Source organism: Salvia hispanica, chromosome 2, assembly GCF_023119035.1.
Source record: "Salvia hispanica cultivar TCC Black 2014 chromosome 2, UniMelb_Shisp_WGS_1.0, whole genome shotgun sequence".
Classification (NCBI taxonomy): Eukaryota; Viridiplantae; Streptophyta; class Magnoliopsida; order Lamiales; family Lamiaceae; genus Salvia; species Salvia hispanica.
The window spans coordinates 345198-359817 of NC_062966.1; the positions used below are offsets into that span (position 1 = coordinate 345198).

Here is a 14620-nt window from a genome sequence, read left to right on the forward strand (position 1 = left end):
AAAGATGAATTGTGAATCTATATAGACCATATATATAGAGAAACTGTGATTTACTACGAAATTAGGATTTTAATTTAAAGCTTTAGTTTTTATTACTACTACTAAATTTTTGCCCAAAAAATAAATTTAGCTCGAATTTTAATAAATATAAAAAGAGTTAGTGGAAAAAAGTTCAGTAGTACAATACATGAGTTACTACTTTTACATAATTAATTTTACTAATAAATTAGTGTAATGTAAATTATAGTTAAAATTGGTAAAAGGTGACTGAGACATGTATTTTTTGAAATTGGAAAATTATCCCTAATTGCTTGATTTATAAAAATATGATTTTACCACTAAATTGATTCACTCACACTATTATTTTGAATTCAAGCGTGTATCGTAGTACAATTATATGGAGGCTAATCAAGAGTTATGACTAATTACCATTAAAAATGATAACAGCCTGAAATCAAGATTACCATTAAAAATGATAACAGCCTTAATTGACATCATGACTCTAAAAGACCAAACCAAAAATTCGTATACATTGGCGGCGACTTCAAGTATTTAACCATAAATAAAAATAATAAACACAATAATTATAAATTGTTGGATAAAAACTGTTGCTGTTAATTATTGAAAATTACCATTTCTTCGTGGCCAACAACAATCTTATTTAATCCGTGTTTAATGTTAAGCGTTTTATTTCATGACATTATTTTGTTTTTAATACCTTAAGTTCTTATTGAGTATTGACATTCTTAACTTTATAAATTATAGTATTAAAACTAAAGTTTGATTTGTTGTTTTATTCACTTATTTCAAGAAAATTGCAAAATAGACTTTAATTGTAAGTAAACTATATAAACTAATTAATGTCATAATCAAAATAAATGTGTGAAATAAAATGAATACCACTATTGTAGACTAAACTAAAGCAATGCTAAAGGATAATCGATCTCATAAAAATTAAGTTACTAGTACAATTTTGACCCTTAGCAAAGTGATAGGCGGGTGATTGTGACAAATGTAATTGTGCACTAACATGATTAAACTATTTACTAGTACATAATTTAAGTAAATTCATTGCATGTGGTTGGTATAAATGACAATTTTGGCTTTGTTGTTTCATGACATGTGATGGTTGTTGTGATAATCTGTCAAGTTTTAGTTCTGTATAAAGAAGTTTTATACTGTTTCACATGTTACAAATGTTTCTATGTTGGAATTCATTTCAAAATATGTAACATTATCAACTTTAAAACTCAATCAGTAGTTTGTTGATTAAATAATGAAAGATCCATTATACTTGGAAAATTTTAGTGGGTGGACATCAATTTTCTATTTTGCATTTGTTCGCACATGTAGAAATAACGGCATGTTAAATTAAATAAACAAAACTGTAATTTTGGTACTAAGAAAATAATTTAATGATAATTTTTATTTAATAAATTAATGCGTATGCCATGACGAAAATCCACACTCAAGTAGTAGTTGTCAAATGGTCATGTAAGTCTGATAGTGAAAAAAAAACACTATCATTTTGTTATAATCCTATTTTATCCGATATTAATAGAGTTCTATTATTGCACTTTTTATAGCGAAAGTAATTAACTATACTTACTCCATTATAAATTACTAGTACTTTGCATTTATGATATATAGCGTAGGATACTGTTTTAATTTCCAAAAAGGTTCACTATTTACTTGAGAAAAAATTATCTACTCAAAGAATACCAAGGTGACAATCCTATTTGGTATGTCACGCCCATAAAATTTTGACAAATGAAAATGTATATAACCCCAAATTCCAACTAGATATATAAAATTTGGAAACAATCTAAATATAATGTACACCATTTATTATATGGAAAGTTTATGCATATTCTATATATAATAGACACGATATATAAACAGTAGATAATACTAGTAACATAATAATTGGGATGACGATCACTATTTTTAATAGTAGTTTTAGTTTATAAAATTTCAAATTTAATTGCTTTATCATGCAACAATCATTTGTCTTATTTTGTTTATGAAGTTTTTCATGCTATATTAAAAATAATATAATAAAATTAATTTCTAGATCATCTTAGTAAAATTAGTTTTTTAGATTATCTTATTATTATTAAATATTTTATAATTAACAAAATGTATAATATTCATACAGTTAATGTCTAGCTATATAATTACGTATTTAATTTAATTTATGTACTACATAATCATTTGTATTATTAATTTAATTTATATAGAGTATATTTAATGCCAACCAATTTGAAGTTATAGTTGCACTTTTTATTTGTCTACATGTTCTGTATTTATGAAGAAGAAAAAAAGTAATCTCCTAAAACTCTTAAAATGAGTGATGTGACATCCCAAATAGAATTGTCACTTTAGTGTTCCTTGACTAGGTGAATTTTTTCTCCATTTTAAATCACTTCTTCTTTTATTTAGGCCATTCGAAATCCATTTTAAATCACATCTTCTTTCGCAATAGGGCCGACAAAAGAGTAATTATATAAAACAGCTTCATTATTCATTAGTAGAATTTGCGCAATGATTATAAACCCACGCATCATGCATTTTGGCTACTTTTCCTTGAAGAGTAATATATAATAACAATCCCAATAATAACTATACACCATTTCCTTGATGAGTCAATATAAAAATCTAGATAGTACATAATAATAATACACTTTATGGTTTTAAATTTTGTCCATCCTTTTTCCTTGATGCGTAAATATAATATAGCAAAACACTTTTTCCTTTATGATTCAATATAATAATAATAATAATAATAATAATAATAATAATAATAATAATAATAATAATAATAATAATAATAATAATCCAAATAATATAATACAGTTTATATATGTGGAGTAGAAAATAGTAGTCACAATTCACAGATATAAACCAATTAGGGGAGTGTTATATTGCTAACTCAATGCTTAATTGTTAACTACAATTCAATAATAGCTATTAAATATTCAAATTAAAGGCCTAGATTATTAACCACAAAATGTCAATACGATCAACAAAAAACGTCAATAAGGCTATAGGATTAATTCCAATAAAAATCAATAGGGGTATTAATGTCAAGTTAGTTATAACTAACTTTTAAAAGAAATCCCAAAACTTTAAATTCATATAACATATATCAAATTAAAGATAATTTTATAAGGATTCCAACGATATACTACATGCATATGTTCCGACGTCAAAATTTGAAAAAAAAAAATCTAGAATTTTCGTATTTTTCGTACACAGGCTAATGTCAATACAGCTAAGATAATATGTCAATATAAAGCATATACAATGTCAATCCTAAATTTGTGGTGATATTCTCAAAGCATTGTGTTGATATTTTTGAAACACTATATTGACATTTTCATCCAAAACCCTAATTTGACGTTTTTTTTTTTTTTTTTTTTTTTCGATTTAATTAGTAAAAACGAAAATTATACGTGGCAAATTATAGACCACACATTTTTCAAAATCATATGACCTTAAATTAATTGTATTTAACAATTAAATAATAAATTAGCAATTGATCACTTCCCCACCAATTAATATATGAATTGTTTCCTGCTCCTCAATCTAGCAGGGGACACTATAGTCATAATAAGAGATTATCCATAAGAAAAAAGAAAAGCCCAAATTCTCCATTTTGGGCCTTGGCCCACAAATAGTTTTATGAGTGTAAAATTTGAACAAAAAAATTTGGTAGCTTGCTCAATAAGAAAATCCTATTGGCCACAAATTTTCAATATTTTACAGCAAATTTTCAATATTTATAGACAATTTTCAGTGCTGTTTTTTGCCGCTGGATATCTGTGATTTCCAGTCGTAATTTCCAGGTATTTCCAGTCGTAAAGCTTCTGTATTTCTTCAATTATCTGCTGATATATTTTGTATTGTGTCATCTAATTATGTTTTGATTTACAATTTGCAATGAGATGTTGTTTTGCTTTAATTCGGATGGAATTTACAGAAAATATGCTTATTTAGGGAATATTGACCAAAATGGAAGCATAAGCTGAGGCGAGCTAGTGATACTTCTTTTTACTGTTATACACATTAATTTAATCGGTGATCACTTGTGTAATTGAAGCAAGACATGTCTCGATATGGAATGATGATGCAGCAAAAGTGATCTGATTTTGATAGGAAAAGTGGAGATGTTGAAATTGATGCTACATGTAGTTAAAAGTGGTGTGGATTTGGAATGTTCATTTTAGTATCTTTATGTGAAGAATCTGTTCTGCTCATTGTGCTTCAAAATGTTGAGTTTAGACTCGAAATTCAAAATTACCGAGTTTCTGGAAATTTTGTTTGAGTGCATTTTAGAAATAGTGATGATGCAGCTGCATATTGTTGTGAGACCGAGAGCTAGGTGACTTTGGTATTTATGGTGAATTTCATGCTCGATGCGGACTTGCTATGAAACCACATGCTAATTTGTGAATAGTTTGGAGTAAGTAGTTAGTAACAAATCATTTTAGTTTAACTTTTTGCAATTTGCCTTTTGATCACTACAGTTGTGAATTTGTGCTATCCTTATGGACTTGAATGATCTTAACAAAGTCTGGGAAATCAAACCTCTAAAGAAGGTTCGTGAGGATGAGGCGAGGGAAATTCTCGAAAGAGTGGCAAAGCAAGTGCAACCTATCATGAGGAAGAGAAAATGGAAAGTGAAGGTCCTGTCTGAGTTTTGGTGGGATCAAAATTTCCCTTTGTGGATTTTGATGTTTTTTCATCTTTGTCATGCTTCGCCTGCTGGCTAATACGTATTGTTGACTTGCAGCCCGCCTAATCCATCTCTTTTAGGGCTAAATATAGGAGGAGGGTCTGAGGTGAGGCTGAGACTGCGTAGACCAAACAACGAGTGGGATTTTTTCCCTTATGATCACATTCTCAACACAATGCTGCATGAGCTTTGTCACAACGAACATGGCCCTCACAATGCTGATTTCTACAATCTTTTGGATGAATTGAGAAAGGTTGCTGTGCTGTTGATCTCATTTTTGAATGTTGTGAAGCATCAATTCTTTTATTCTTGTTGCAAAAATATCTCAGATGAGCTAACTAGAGCACATCCTTGACTTCTTCTTAATGATTATGTATGCAGTATGCTCATTTGGTTTAAATTCACCATTTTCTTAGGAATGTGAAGAGCTTATGGCCAAAGGCATTACTGGAACTGGGCAAGGATTTGATCTCCCTGGGAAGAGACTGGGTGGATATTCTCGTCAACCTCCTCTATCTTCTCTACGCCAGCAAGCTCTAGCGGCTGCTGAAAAGAGGTCTCGAAGTGAAGCTCTGTTACCCCATGGGCCTATGCGCCTTGGTGGTGATAGTAGTATTAAAGCCGTGCTAAGTCCAGTTCAAGCGGCTGCTATGGCTGCAGAGAGGAGACTACACGACGATTTATGGTGTGGATCCAAATCACTAGAGCACGAGGGGCCTTCCGAAAGCCCAACTGGTTCATTGGATGTCAGAACTACCAGAACATCAGTTCTTGATTCAACATCAGTCCAGGACCAGAAAGACGAATCATCATGGCAGTGTGAGACATGCACCTTGTTAAATCAGGTAAAAAACCTTGCTTCCATTTCAGATTATGATGTTCACATTATAACTTTAATTACTACTCCACTTGAATATGAACATTGTATTTCTCATTATGGAATTGCCACATAACTTGCATCAATATAATAGGGCTATATAATATGCTTAACTAGGCATTAGAACCTGCCTATGTTATGCATCACCAACCATATAATCCGTTAATCTTCATGTAACTACACATGTTTTACATATAAGTACCCTTTCAAAGAAAAAATATTTCTGTGGTGATATAGTTTTTTGGTTGCTTTTCTTTACGAGTGTGTATTTACTGCAGCAAAGAGCTCTTATATGCGAAGCCTGTGGAACACCTAAGAGTAAATGCAACGGAGCAACGAAGTTCAAAGTCTGGTCTTGCAAGTTTTGCACACTAGACAACAGCACCGAGATTGAAAGATGTGTGGCTTGTGGAGAATGGAGATACTCGTATGGTCCTCCTACTGCCACTCCCGGGCCATATCAAGGTACCTGAACCTATGAATCGCGATAAATCATTGAGACAAAAACAATCTTGATTTGCAAATTGTGTGTGTACACACTCTGCCAAATATTAGTACTGCTATTCGTGTAAAATTCTAGCCGTGTATGAATAGTATAATGCACAATTTAGTTGGGAATTTGAATTAACCAAATACTGGCACTACTTTGTAGCAAGATTAAGTTTCCATACTGTATATGATTACATTTGTAAAATTCTATTTGTTGAGTACACTTATTTAGATAGTCAGACTAGGGAAGTTTTGTAGTACCAAAACAGTGAAATTGAGCACCATAAATTTTACTAGTAAGGCCATCTCCAACCATTTACACCAAACTCAAACCCATTTTTGAGTTTAAATCACACCAAAAAGTAGTTTTACTCCAATCATTTACTCTAAACTCAAACCCAAAAGAATATTCCATATTTATATTCTTTTTATACCTTTTTCAATTATACCTACATGTTTACTTAAATTACATATTAGTCCCACAATATTTTATCAATAATTTATGTAACTTAAATAATTATACAATTTTTTTTATTAATATATTTATATATTAAATATACTTTATATTAAAAAAAATTACACTACTTTTAAAATTAAATACACTAAACTTGCAATAATAAAATTCAAATATAAATTGAAACTCATTTAAATATATCGCAATTACATAAAACATATCACGATAAACATAAAAAATAGCTAGAATTCAAGACTCGAAATTTGTGTATTGTTCCCACAAATGATCAACTAGTGCATTTTGAAGTTCCAGATGAGCACTTTTATTTCTTATTGCGTCATATCAGGTCATATACTCTTGAAATAATAACAAGATTTTTTTAGCAATATTCGTTCCTATTTAGTAAATTTATTAGTTATTATTTGTAAAAAAATATAATATATTATAATATGGTCAGCTTGATAATTTCTATTTAATTATTTTTATTAGAAAAATATATGTAAATTCCGTGAACAAATTGTGTCTAAATTATATTGCTGATGGTTTGAATCAACTATCAAGTACTAGTACTAGTACATAAATTGACAGTATACAAATTGGCCGCCGGCTGATTCAACTATCAAATTAATAATAAGGACTATTATGCAATATTTAAATTTTTTTTGCAGTAGATACTCAATTTTGGTGTTCACTTCAAATTTGGTGTTGTTTGATTAAAAAACCCAAAAATGGGTATGGGTATGGAGTATGGTTGGAGCACATTTTTACACCAAAAATGGGATTTGGTGTATGGTTGGAGGTGGTCTAAGAAAACAAATTCATCTTCTTCGGCAATTCACACAACAAACTCAAAAAAACATTTTTGTGCGTGCAAATTTTAATTGAGGCATTTATGTAAATAGTCGAGTACTATAAAGAAACAGGCAAATTTCATGCTTCGCTTCCTGAATTTTTCATTTTTGTAAGTGTAGCTATGATATGATTTCAAAACTGAATATCTTAACTTTTGTTTTCGAAAAAGGAAAAAAATTATGGCCTAAACTATGTACAGTTGATGGAAATGAACCGCCAGGAGTGTATGGAACGACAGAATATATATACAGTAAAAATTTAAAAACACTCATTTTATGAAATGTGAGGTTGTGGATTTGATAGTATAAAAATTGCAAGATTCATGGTTACTACTCCCTCCGTCCCACAAAAAATGTCACATTTTCATTTTTGAAAAAAGTTCTCTCTCACATTAATATAAAAATTATATTTTCTCTCTTCATTTAACACACAAAACAAAATCTCCTAAAATCTCGTGTCATCATAAAGTGTGACATCTTTTGTGCAACGGAGGGAGAAGCCTGTAGAAAAAGAATTAAAATCGGATTCTTCACCCAACCGCTCATCACATCCACTCCGAGAATTACAAATTTTGAAACTCTTTTTCCCTTTGCGAAATCAATGGCGCCGAAGAAGAAAAAAAGAGTTCCGGAGTTTATGTGGAGTTTGTTTGGCAACCGCGCGCAGTCTCTCGCTGATGCTATCTTGGATTTCATCCTTCCTCCTCCGCCGGCCTCCTGCACCTACAAAGCCAACAGTCCACTAACTTTTCCAACTAACTTTTCTTTACATTTCTTAAAAGACAAGAATGAGAGTGACAATTATTGTGGGATACAAAGAACATTACGTAAAAATGACTGGATGTTTTATTCTTTTGGCAAAAAAGGGAAATAACTTAACATTGTTTCTGTTTGGACCCCACAAAAAGAAATACTCCCTCCGTTCCACAGTAATAGAGGCATTTCATTTTCAGCACTCATTTTGGAAAAATGATACTCCCTCCGTCCCGCTTTAGGAGTCCCGATTGAGTCGGACACATGTTTTAAGAAAAAAAGTGTTTGAATATGTAATAAATAAATATTGTAGTGAATGTTGGGACCCACTTTTAATTGAGTGTCCAATAAATAAATGTTGTAGTGGATATTGGGACTCACTTTTAACACTTTTTTATTAGTTGTAGTGGATGTTGGGACCCATTTTTAACACTTTGTAGGCATTTTTTTATTAATTTATCCCAACTGGGACTCCTAAAGCGGGACGCCCAAAATTGATCAACCGGGACTCCTAAAGCGGGACGGAGGGAGTATTAAATAGTTAAAGTTGAGAGAGAGTAAAGTAAGAGAGAAATAATGTGGAGAAGAGTCTTATCTACAATATTCTCTCTCTTACTTTACTTTTTCTCCACTTTAACTATTTATAATTATTTTTTCAAAATGAGTGCGCAAAATGAAATGTCTCTATTACTGTTGGAAATAAGGCTGGTTTTGATGACCAAGAATCCGCCACATCCAAGAAGCTTCGGTTCCTTGAAAGCAGAAACGGTTAAGGGGAATTAGTTGTGAGAAGTTTATCCGTTATTCAGTTACTAGAGCTGAATTAGATTTGGGAAGCTGAGATATAAAAGGGCCTCTCATAGGGTAAACAAAAACAGAGAGTTCAAGAAAAAGATTCATCAAGAGAAGTTGAGTTTCTTCTTTGAGTGAGTCGACAGATTGAGAGAAACACTTGTATCATCTAGCTGAAATTGCATCTTTCTTGTTGAGTTTTCGTAGAATAGATTGCGTGAGGAATAGCTAGTGTTGGTGAGAGTGTTCAGCTCGTTCTTGAGCTTGATCGTTGTCTTGTAATTGTTCCAAAGTTGTGACTAATACAACCTCCATCTTCCCTCCCGTGGACGTAGGTTCGAAAGAGCCGAACCACGTAAAATCTCTGAGTTTCTTTTCTTGTTAGTTTATCTGTTGCATTGAAGGTGTTTGTTGTTTTGTCCGAGTGAGTGCGATTCTCACTGACTTGATCGTAGCTCATTCTTCACAAATTGGCGCCGTCTGTGGGAATCTCAGCCCACGACGATGACTACGGCTAAGTTTGATTTGGAAAAGTTCACGGGTAAAAACGACTTTGGGCTATGGAGGCTTAAAATGAAGGCCGTGATGATGCAGCAAGGTTTGTGGGACATCTTGAAAGAAGAGAAAGAAGAGGCAGATGAGAAGGAAGGAGTCAAGAAACAAGATCTTCAAGATAAGGCGTATTCTACTCTAATCCTCAGCCTGAGCGATCGAGTTTTAAGAGAGGTTTCAAAGGAAGAAACCGCAGCTGCTGTGTGGAAAAAGCTTGAGTCATTGTATATGACTAAGTCCCTAACAAATAGGCTTCTCTTGAAGCAGAGGCTGTTTACATTCAAATTCTCTGAGTCAAGAAACATCGGAGAGCAACTTGAGGAGTTTGCCAAATGTATAGATGACTTGGAGAACATTGATGAGGCCATCAAAGATGAAGATAAGGCCCTCATGCTCCTCAATGCCCTTCCAAAGAGTTTTGAGCAGTTTAAAGATGCCATCCTGCTCGGGAGAGACTCGAAGGTTACATATGAAGAAGTGCACTCTGCATTGAAAATGAAGGAGTTCCAGAAGGCTGCTTCAAAGCCTACTGATCAGATGGCTGATAGTCTGAATGTGAAGTTTGAAAACAAGAAGAAAAAGAAGTTTGGCAAGAAGAAATCCACAGGTGAAAAGGTTGTGGAAGGAAAGGAAACAAGATCTTGTCATTACTGCAAGAAGTCCGGGCATTTAAAGAAAAACTGTTTTTCTTGGAAAAGGAAGCAGCAAGAAGAAGAAAAGGAGGCCAATGTAGCTGAAGTAAATGAACCGGTACAGACTGCAGAGGCTCTGAATGTGCTTGAGGGTGATATCAGCAATTTTTGGATCATGGATAGTGGCTGCAGTTTTCATATGTGCCCACACAGAGATTGGTTTCAAGATGTTCAAGCAGCAACTGGTAATGTGTTGTTGGGTAATAATCAAGTATGCAAAGTGAAGGGGATTGGGAGCATCAAGCTAAAGATGGAAGATGGTTAGTCAGAATGTTAACTGATGTAAGATACATTCTAGACATAAAGAGAAATCTCATATCTCTTGGAGTTCTAGTGGATAAGGGCTACATCTTCATCTCAGCTGCTGGAATCTTAAAGGTGATGAAGGAATCCAAGGTAGTGATGAAAGCAGAGAGGAGACAAAGTCTCTATTACCTCATGGCAGATGTCATAAAAGGAGAGGTGAATCTCACAGAAAAAGACAACCTCAAGATGTGGCACTTGAGATTGGGGCATGTATCAGAAACTGGGCTCAAGGAACTGGGAAAGAAAGGAGTGATCGATCTCAGCAATTCAAAGGGTCTAGGGACTTGTGAGGACTGCATTCTTAGCAAGAGCAAGAAGAAGTCTTATGAATCTGGAAGGCACACCTCAACAAAGCCTCTAGACTATGCACATAGTGACATTTGGGGGCCTGCTCAGACAGCTTCCATTGGAGGAGGCAGGTACTTTCTGACCTTTATTGATGATTTTTCTAGGAAGATTTGGCTATATATCTTGAGAGAGAAATCAGAAACATTCAGTAAGTTCAGAGAGTGGTGTACTGAGGTGGAAGTTGAGAAGGGGACTTCATTGAAATGCTTAAGAACAGACAATGGGATGGAATTTCTTTCTCAAGAGTTTGATGGTTTCTGTAAGCTTAAGGGTATAAAAAGGCACAGAACGGTTCCTAATCATCCACAGCAAAATGGAGTGGCAGAGAGGGCTAATAGGACAACACTAGAAAGGGTTAGGTGCATGCTCTCAAGCTCAGGGTTAGAAATGAAGTTCTGGGGTGAGGCTGCTGCCACAACTGTTCACTTGTTGAACAAGTGTCCTTCATTAGCAATTAATATGGATACACCTGATTTCAGATGGTATGGGTCACATGGAGATTATCTGAGGCTGAAGCCTTTTGGCTGCAGAGCTTACTCATACATCAGAAGAGGAAAGCTCGAAGCAAGGGCAATGAAATGCATTATGCTCGGTTACCAAAAGGGTGTTAAGGGCTATAGGCTATGGTCTCTGGAACCTGGGAATCATAAAGTTGTGATAAGCAGAGACATAACATTTAGAGAAGTTGAGATGTCTTGCTTGAAGGATAAAGCTCAGAGTGAGGAAAGTGACCACAATACTTCAGTCAAGGTGGAGCTACTGGAAGATCAGCAACAAGAGAATTCTGAGGAAGATGGAGATGATCCTGAAATCACTGAAGTTGAAGATGACAATGGGACTGAAAATAATCAAAATGACCTAAGGGACTATCAACTGGCTAGAGATAGAGTCAGGAGAACAAGGATCACCCCACCAGCCAGATACAGTAACTATGCAAAGGGAATTGATAGCTCAGAACCAGCAAATTTCAGAGAAGCCATGGAATCAAGAGAAAGGCAAAGATGGATGAAAGCTATGCAAGAGGAGATAGATTCCTTGATCAAAAACAAGACTTGGATATTGGTGACAAGAGAAAGCTTTCAGAAATTGGTTGGATGTAAATGGATTTTCAAGAAGAAAGTTGAAGCATCTGAAAATGATAGAATAAGGTTCAAAGCAAGGCTTGTAGCTAAAGGCTATACTCAGAAGGAGGGAATAGACTACAATGAAGTTTTTTCTCCGGTAGTAAAGCACAGCTCAATCAGAATTTTGATGGCATTGGTAGCACACAATGACTGGGAGTTAGAGCAGATGGATGTAAAGACAGCTTTTCTGAATGGAGAACTGATTGAGAAGATATACATGGAGCAGCCTCCTGGTTTCATCAAGAAGGGAGATGAGAACAAAGTATGCCTGCTGAAGAGAAGCTTGTATGGCCTGAAGCAGAGTAGCAGACAGTGGAATCTAGAGTTTGATAAGTATATGATGAATATTGGTTTTGAAAGGTCAAGCTATGATTCTTGTGTGTACCTGAAGAAAAAGGCAGGTAATACAGTTGCTTACTTGCTTCTATATGTTGATGATATGCTCATAGCTGGACCAAGTATGATTGAAATAAATGAAGTAAAAGGAGACCTCAGTTCCAGATTTGAAATGAAGGATCTAGGGGCAGCAAAAAGAATACTTGGTATGGACATTGTAAGGGACAGAAGGAAGAAGACTTTGTGGCTCACACAACAAGAGTACATCAGAAAAGTGATAGAAAAGTTTCAGATGGCTGACTCAAGATCTGTTACAACTCCTATGGGGCAGCATTTCAAGCTAAGTGTGAATCAGAAGCCTCAAGATGATAAGGAAAGGAAGGAGATGGCTGATATCCCTTATGCAAATATAGTTGGGAGTGTGATGTACACAATGGTGTGTACAAGGCCTGACATTGCTCATGCCATCAGCACAGTGAGCAGGTATATGGCAGATCCTGGTAAGACTCATTGGCAAGCTCTCAAGTGGATACTAAGGTATCTAAAGGGATCTCAGAGTTGTGGAATTTTGTACAAGGGTGGATATGATAGCAGTAAAGAGGCTGCAATGGGGTACTGTGATGCAGATTTTGCAACAAACCTTGATAGCAGAAAGTCTCAAACAGGCTATGTATTTACTCTATATGGATCAGCTGTATCTTGGAAGTCAGGTCTGCAGTCAGTTGTAGCTTTGTCAACTACGGAGGCAGAGTACATGGCACTTACAGAAGCGGTGAAAGAAAGTTTTTGGTTGAAGGGAATTCTAAATGATTTTGGAGTCCGACAAAAGGCCATTACAATTCACTGTGATAGTAGTAGTGCAATCAGCTTGACTAAGCATCAGATTTTCCACGAACGTAGTAAGCACATTGACATAAGGTTACATTTCATCAGGGATGAGATCTCAAAGGGTGAAGTGAAGGTGCATAAGATTGGGACAGATGATAACCCTGCAGACATGCTTACTAAGGTTTTGCCAGTTTCTAAGTATTTGCATTGATTGGATCTGGTGAATGTTCTTCAGAGGTAAGAAAGGAAGTGGTGGAGAGGAGATGGAGCAGGTATTGGTCATGCTGCAACCAGGGTGGAGATTTGTTGGAAATAAGGCTGGTTTTGATGACCTAGAATCAGCCACATCCAAGAAGCTTCGGTTCCTTGAAAGCAGAAACGGTTAAGGGGAATTAGTTGTGAGAAGTTTATTCGTTATTCAGTTTCTAGAGCTGAATTAGATTTGGGAAGCTGAGATATAAAAGGGCCTCTCATCGGGTAAACAAAAACAGAGAGTTCAAGAAAAAGATTCATCAAGATAAGTTGAGTTTCTTCTTTGAGTGAGTCGACAGATTGAGAGAAACACTTGTATCATCTAGCTGAAATTGCATCTTTCTTGTTGAGTTTTCGTAGAATAGATTGCGTGAGGAATAGCTAGTGTTGGTGAGAGTGTTCAGCTCGTTCTTGAGCTTGATCGTTGTCTTGTAATTGTTCCAAAGCTGTGACTAATACAACCTCCATCTTCCCTCCCGTGGACGTAGGTTCGAAAGAGCCGAACCACGTAAAATCTCTGAGTTCTTTTCTTGTTAGTTTATTTGTTGCATTGAAGGTGTTTGTTGTTTTGTCCGAGTGAGTGCGATTCTCACTGACTTGATCGTAGCTCATTCTTCACACGGGGGAAGGAAGGGAGAGATATGCATTGAAGGAGGATGAGGAGAGAGTGGATTTGCTGCAGTTTGAGGAATTCCGGCGAGGAATTGTTTCCTCTGGGATGGAATTTACGCAACAAGTAACGCACTGCAAAATTCAAAAATCTTGAAATTGGGGGCAACCAGCATTTAGCCTATGATGAACTCCAAAAATTCATGCCTTTTTAATAATTATTTTTCTATTTTTCTGATATAATTAAAAATATTAATTAAAATGATTAATTTTGGTCAAAACCTGCTTAAATGCTATTGACAATTAGTTTTAGACGGTTCTATTGAGTGATGACCGATTCGGGTCCGAATTCATTTGTGAGGGACTAAATAATAAAAAAGATAATGTTTAGGACCAAATTGATAAAACGACTATAGGTTAGGGACCACATTTGGCCTTTACTTATGAATTAATAAGTCTTAGACATTTTTCTACCCACCAAGCAATATTGATGGTAAGTCAGATATTTTCGACCACAAAGCAAAATGGTTGGTTTTTTGTTCAAGACCAAAGATAAAAGGTAAAGTCACAGATGAATAATAGCACCAATTTGTTTGGTTGAATAAATATTTTTAACTAT

The 14620-nt window shown here is 34.6% G+C and overlaps 1 protein-coding gene across 1 annotated transcript; it reads left to right on the top strand.

The window, feature by feature from the left end:
* Positions 1–3718: 3718 nt before the first annotated feature.
* On the top strand, positions 3719–6343 carry LOC125204317 (DNA-dependent metalloprotease WSS1-like). The gene is made up of 5 exons (XM_048102927.1): positions 3719–3848; positions 4530–4705; positions 4796–4991; positions 5155–5583; positions 5894–6343. The coding sequence occupies exons 2-5, from the start codon at positions 4551–4553 to the stop codon at positions 6086–6088; spliced, it is 975 nt and encodes a 324-aa protein (XP_047958884.1). The 5' UTR covers positions 3719–3848; positions 4530–4550; the 3' UTR covers positions 6089–6343.
* Positions 6344–14620: the final 8277 nt, after the last annotated feature.

Excerpts from the sequence above, each read along its gene's own strand:
- LOC125204317 (XM_048102927.1), top strand. The coding sequence starts at position 4,551 with ATGGACTTGAATGATCTTAACAAAGTCTGGGAAATCAAACCTCTAAAG. Across the intron at positions 4,706-4,795 it reads AAGGTCCTGTCTGAGTTTTG|CCCGCCTAATCCATCTCTTT; the intron begins GTGGGATCAAAA and ends GTTGACTTGCAG. Across the intron at positions 5,584-5,893 it reads CATGCACCTTGTTAAATCAG|CAAAGAGCTCTTATATGCGA; the intron begins GTAAAAAACCTT and ends TATTTACTGCAG.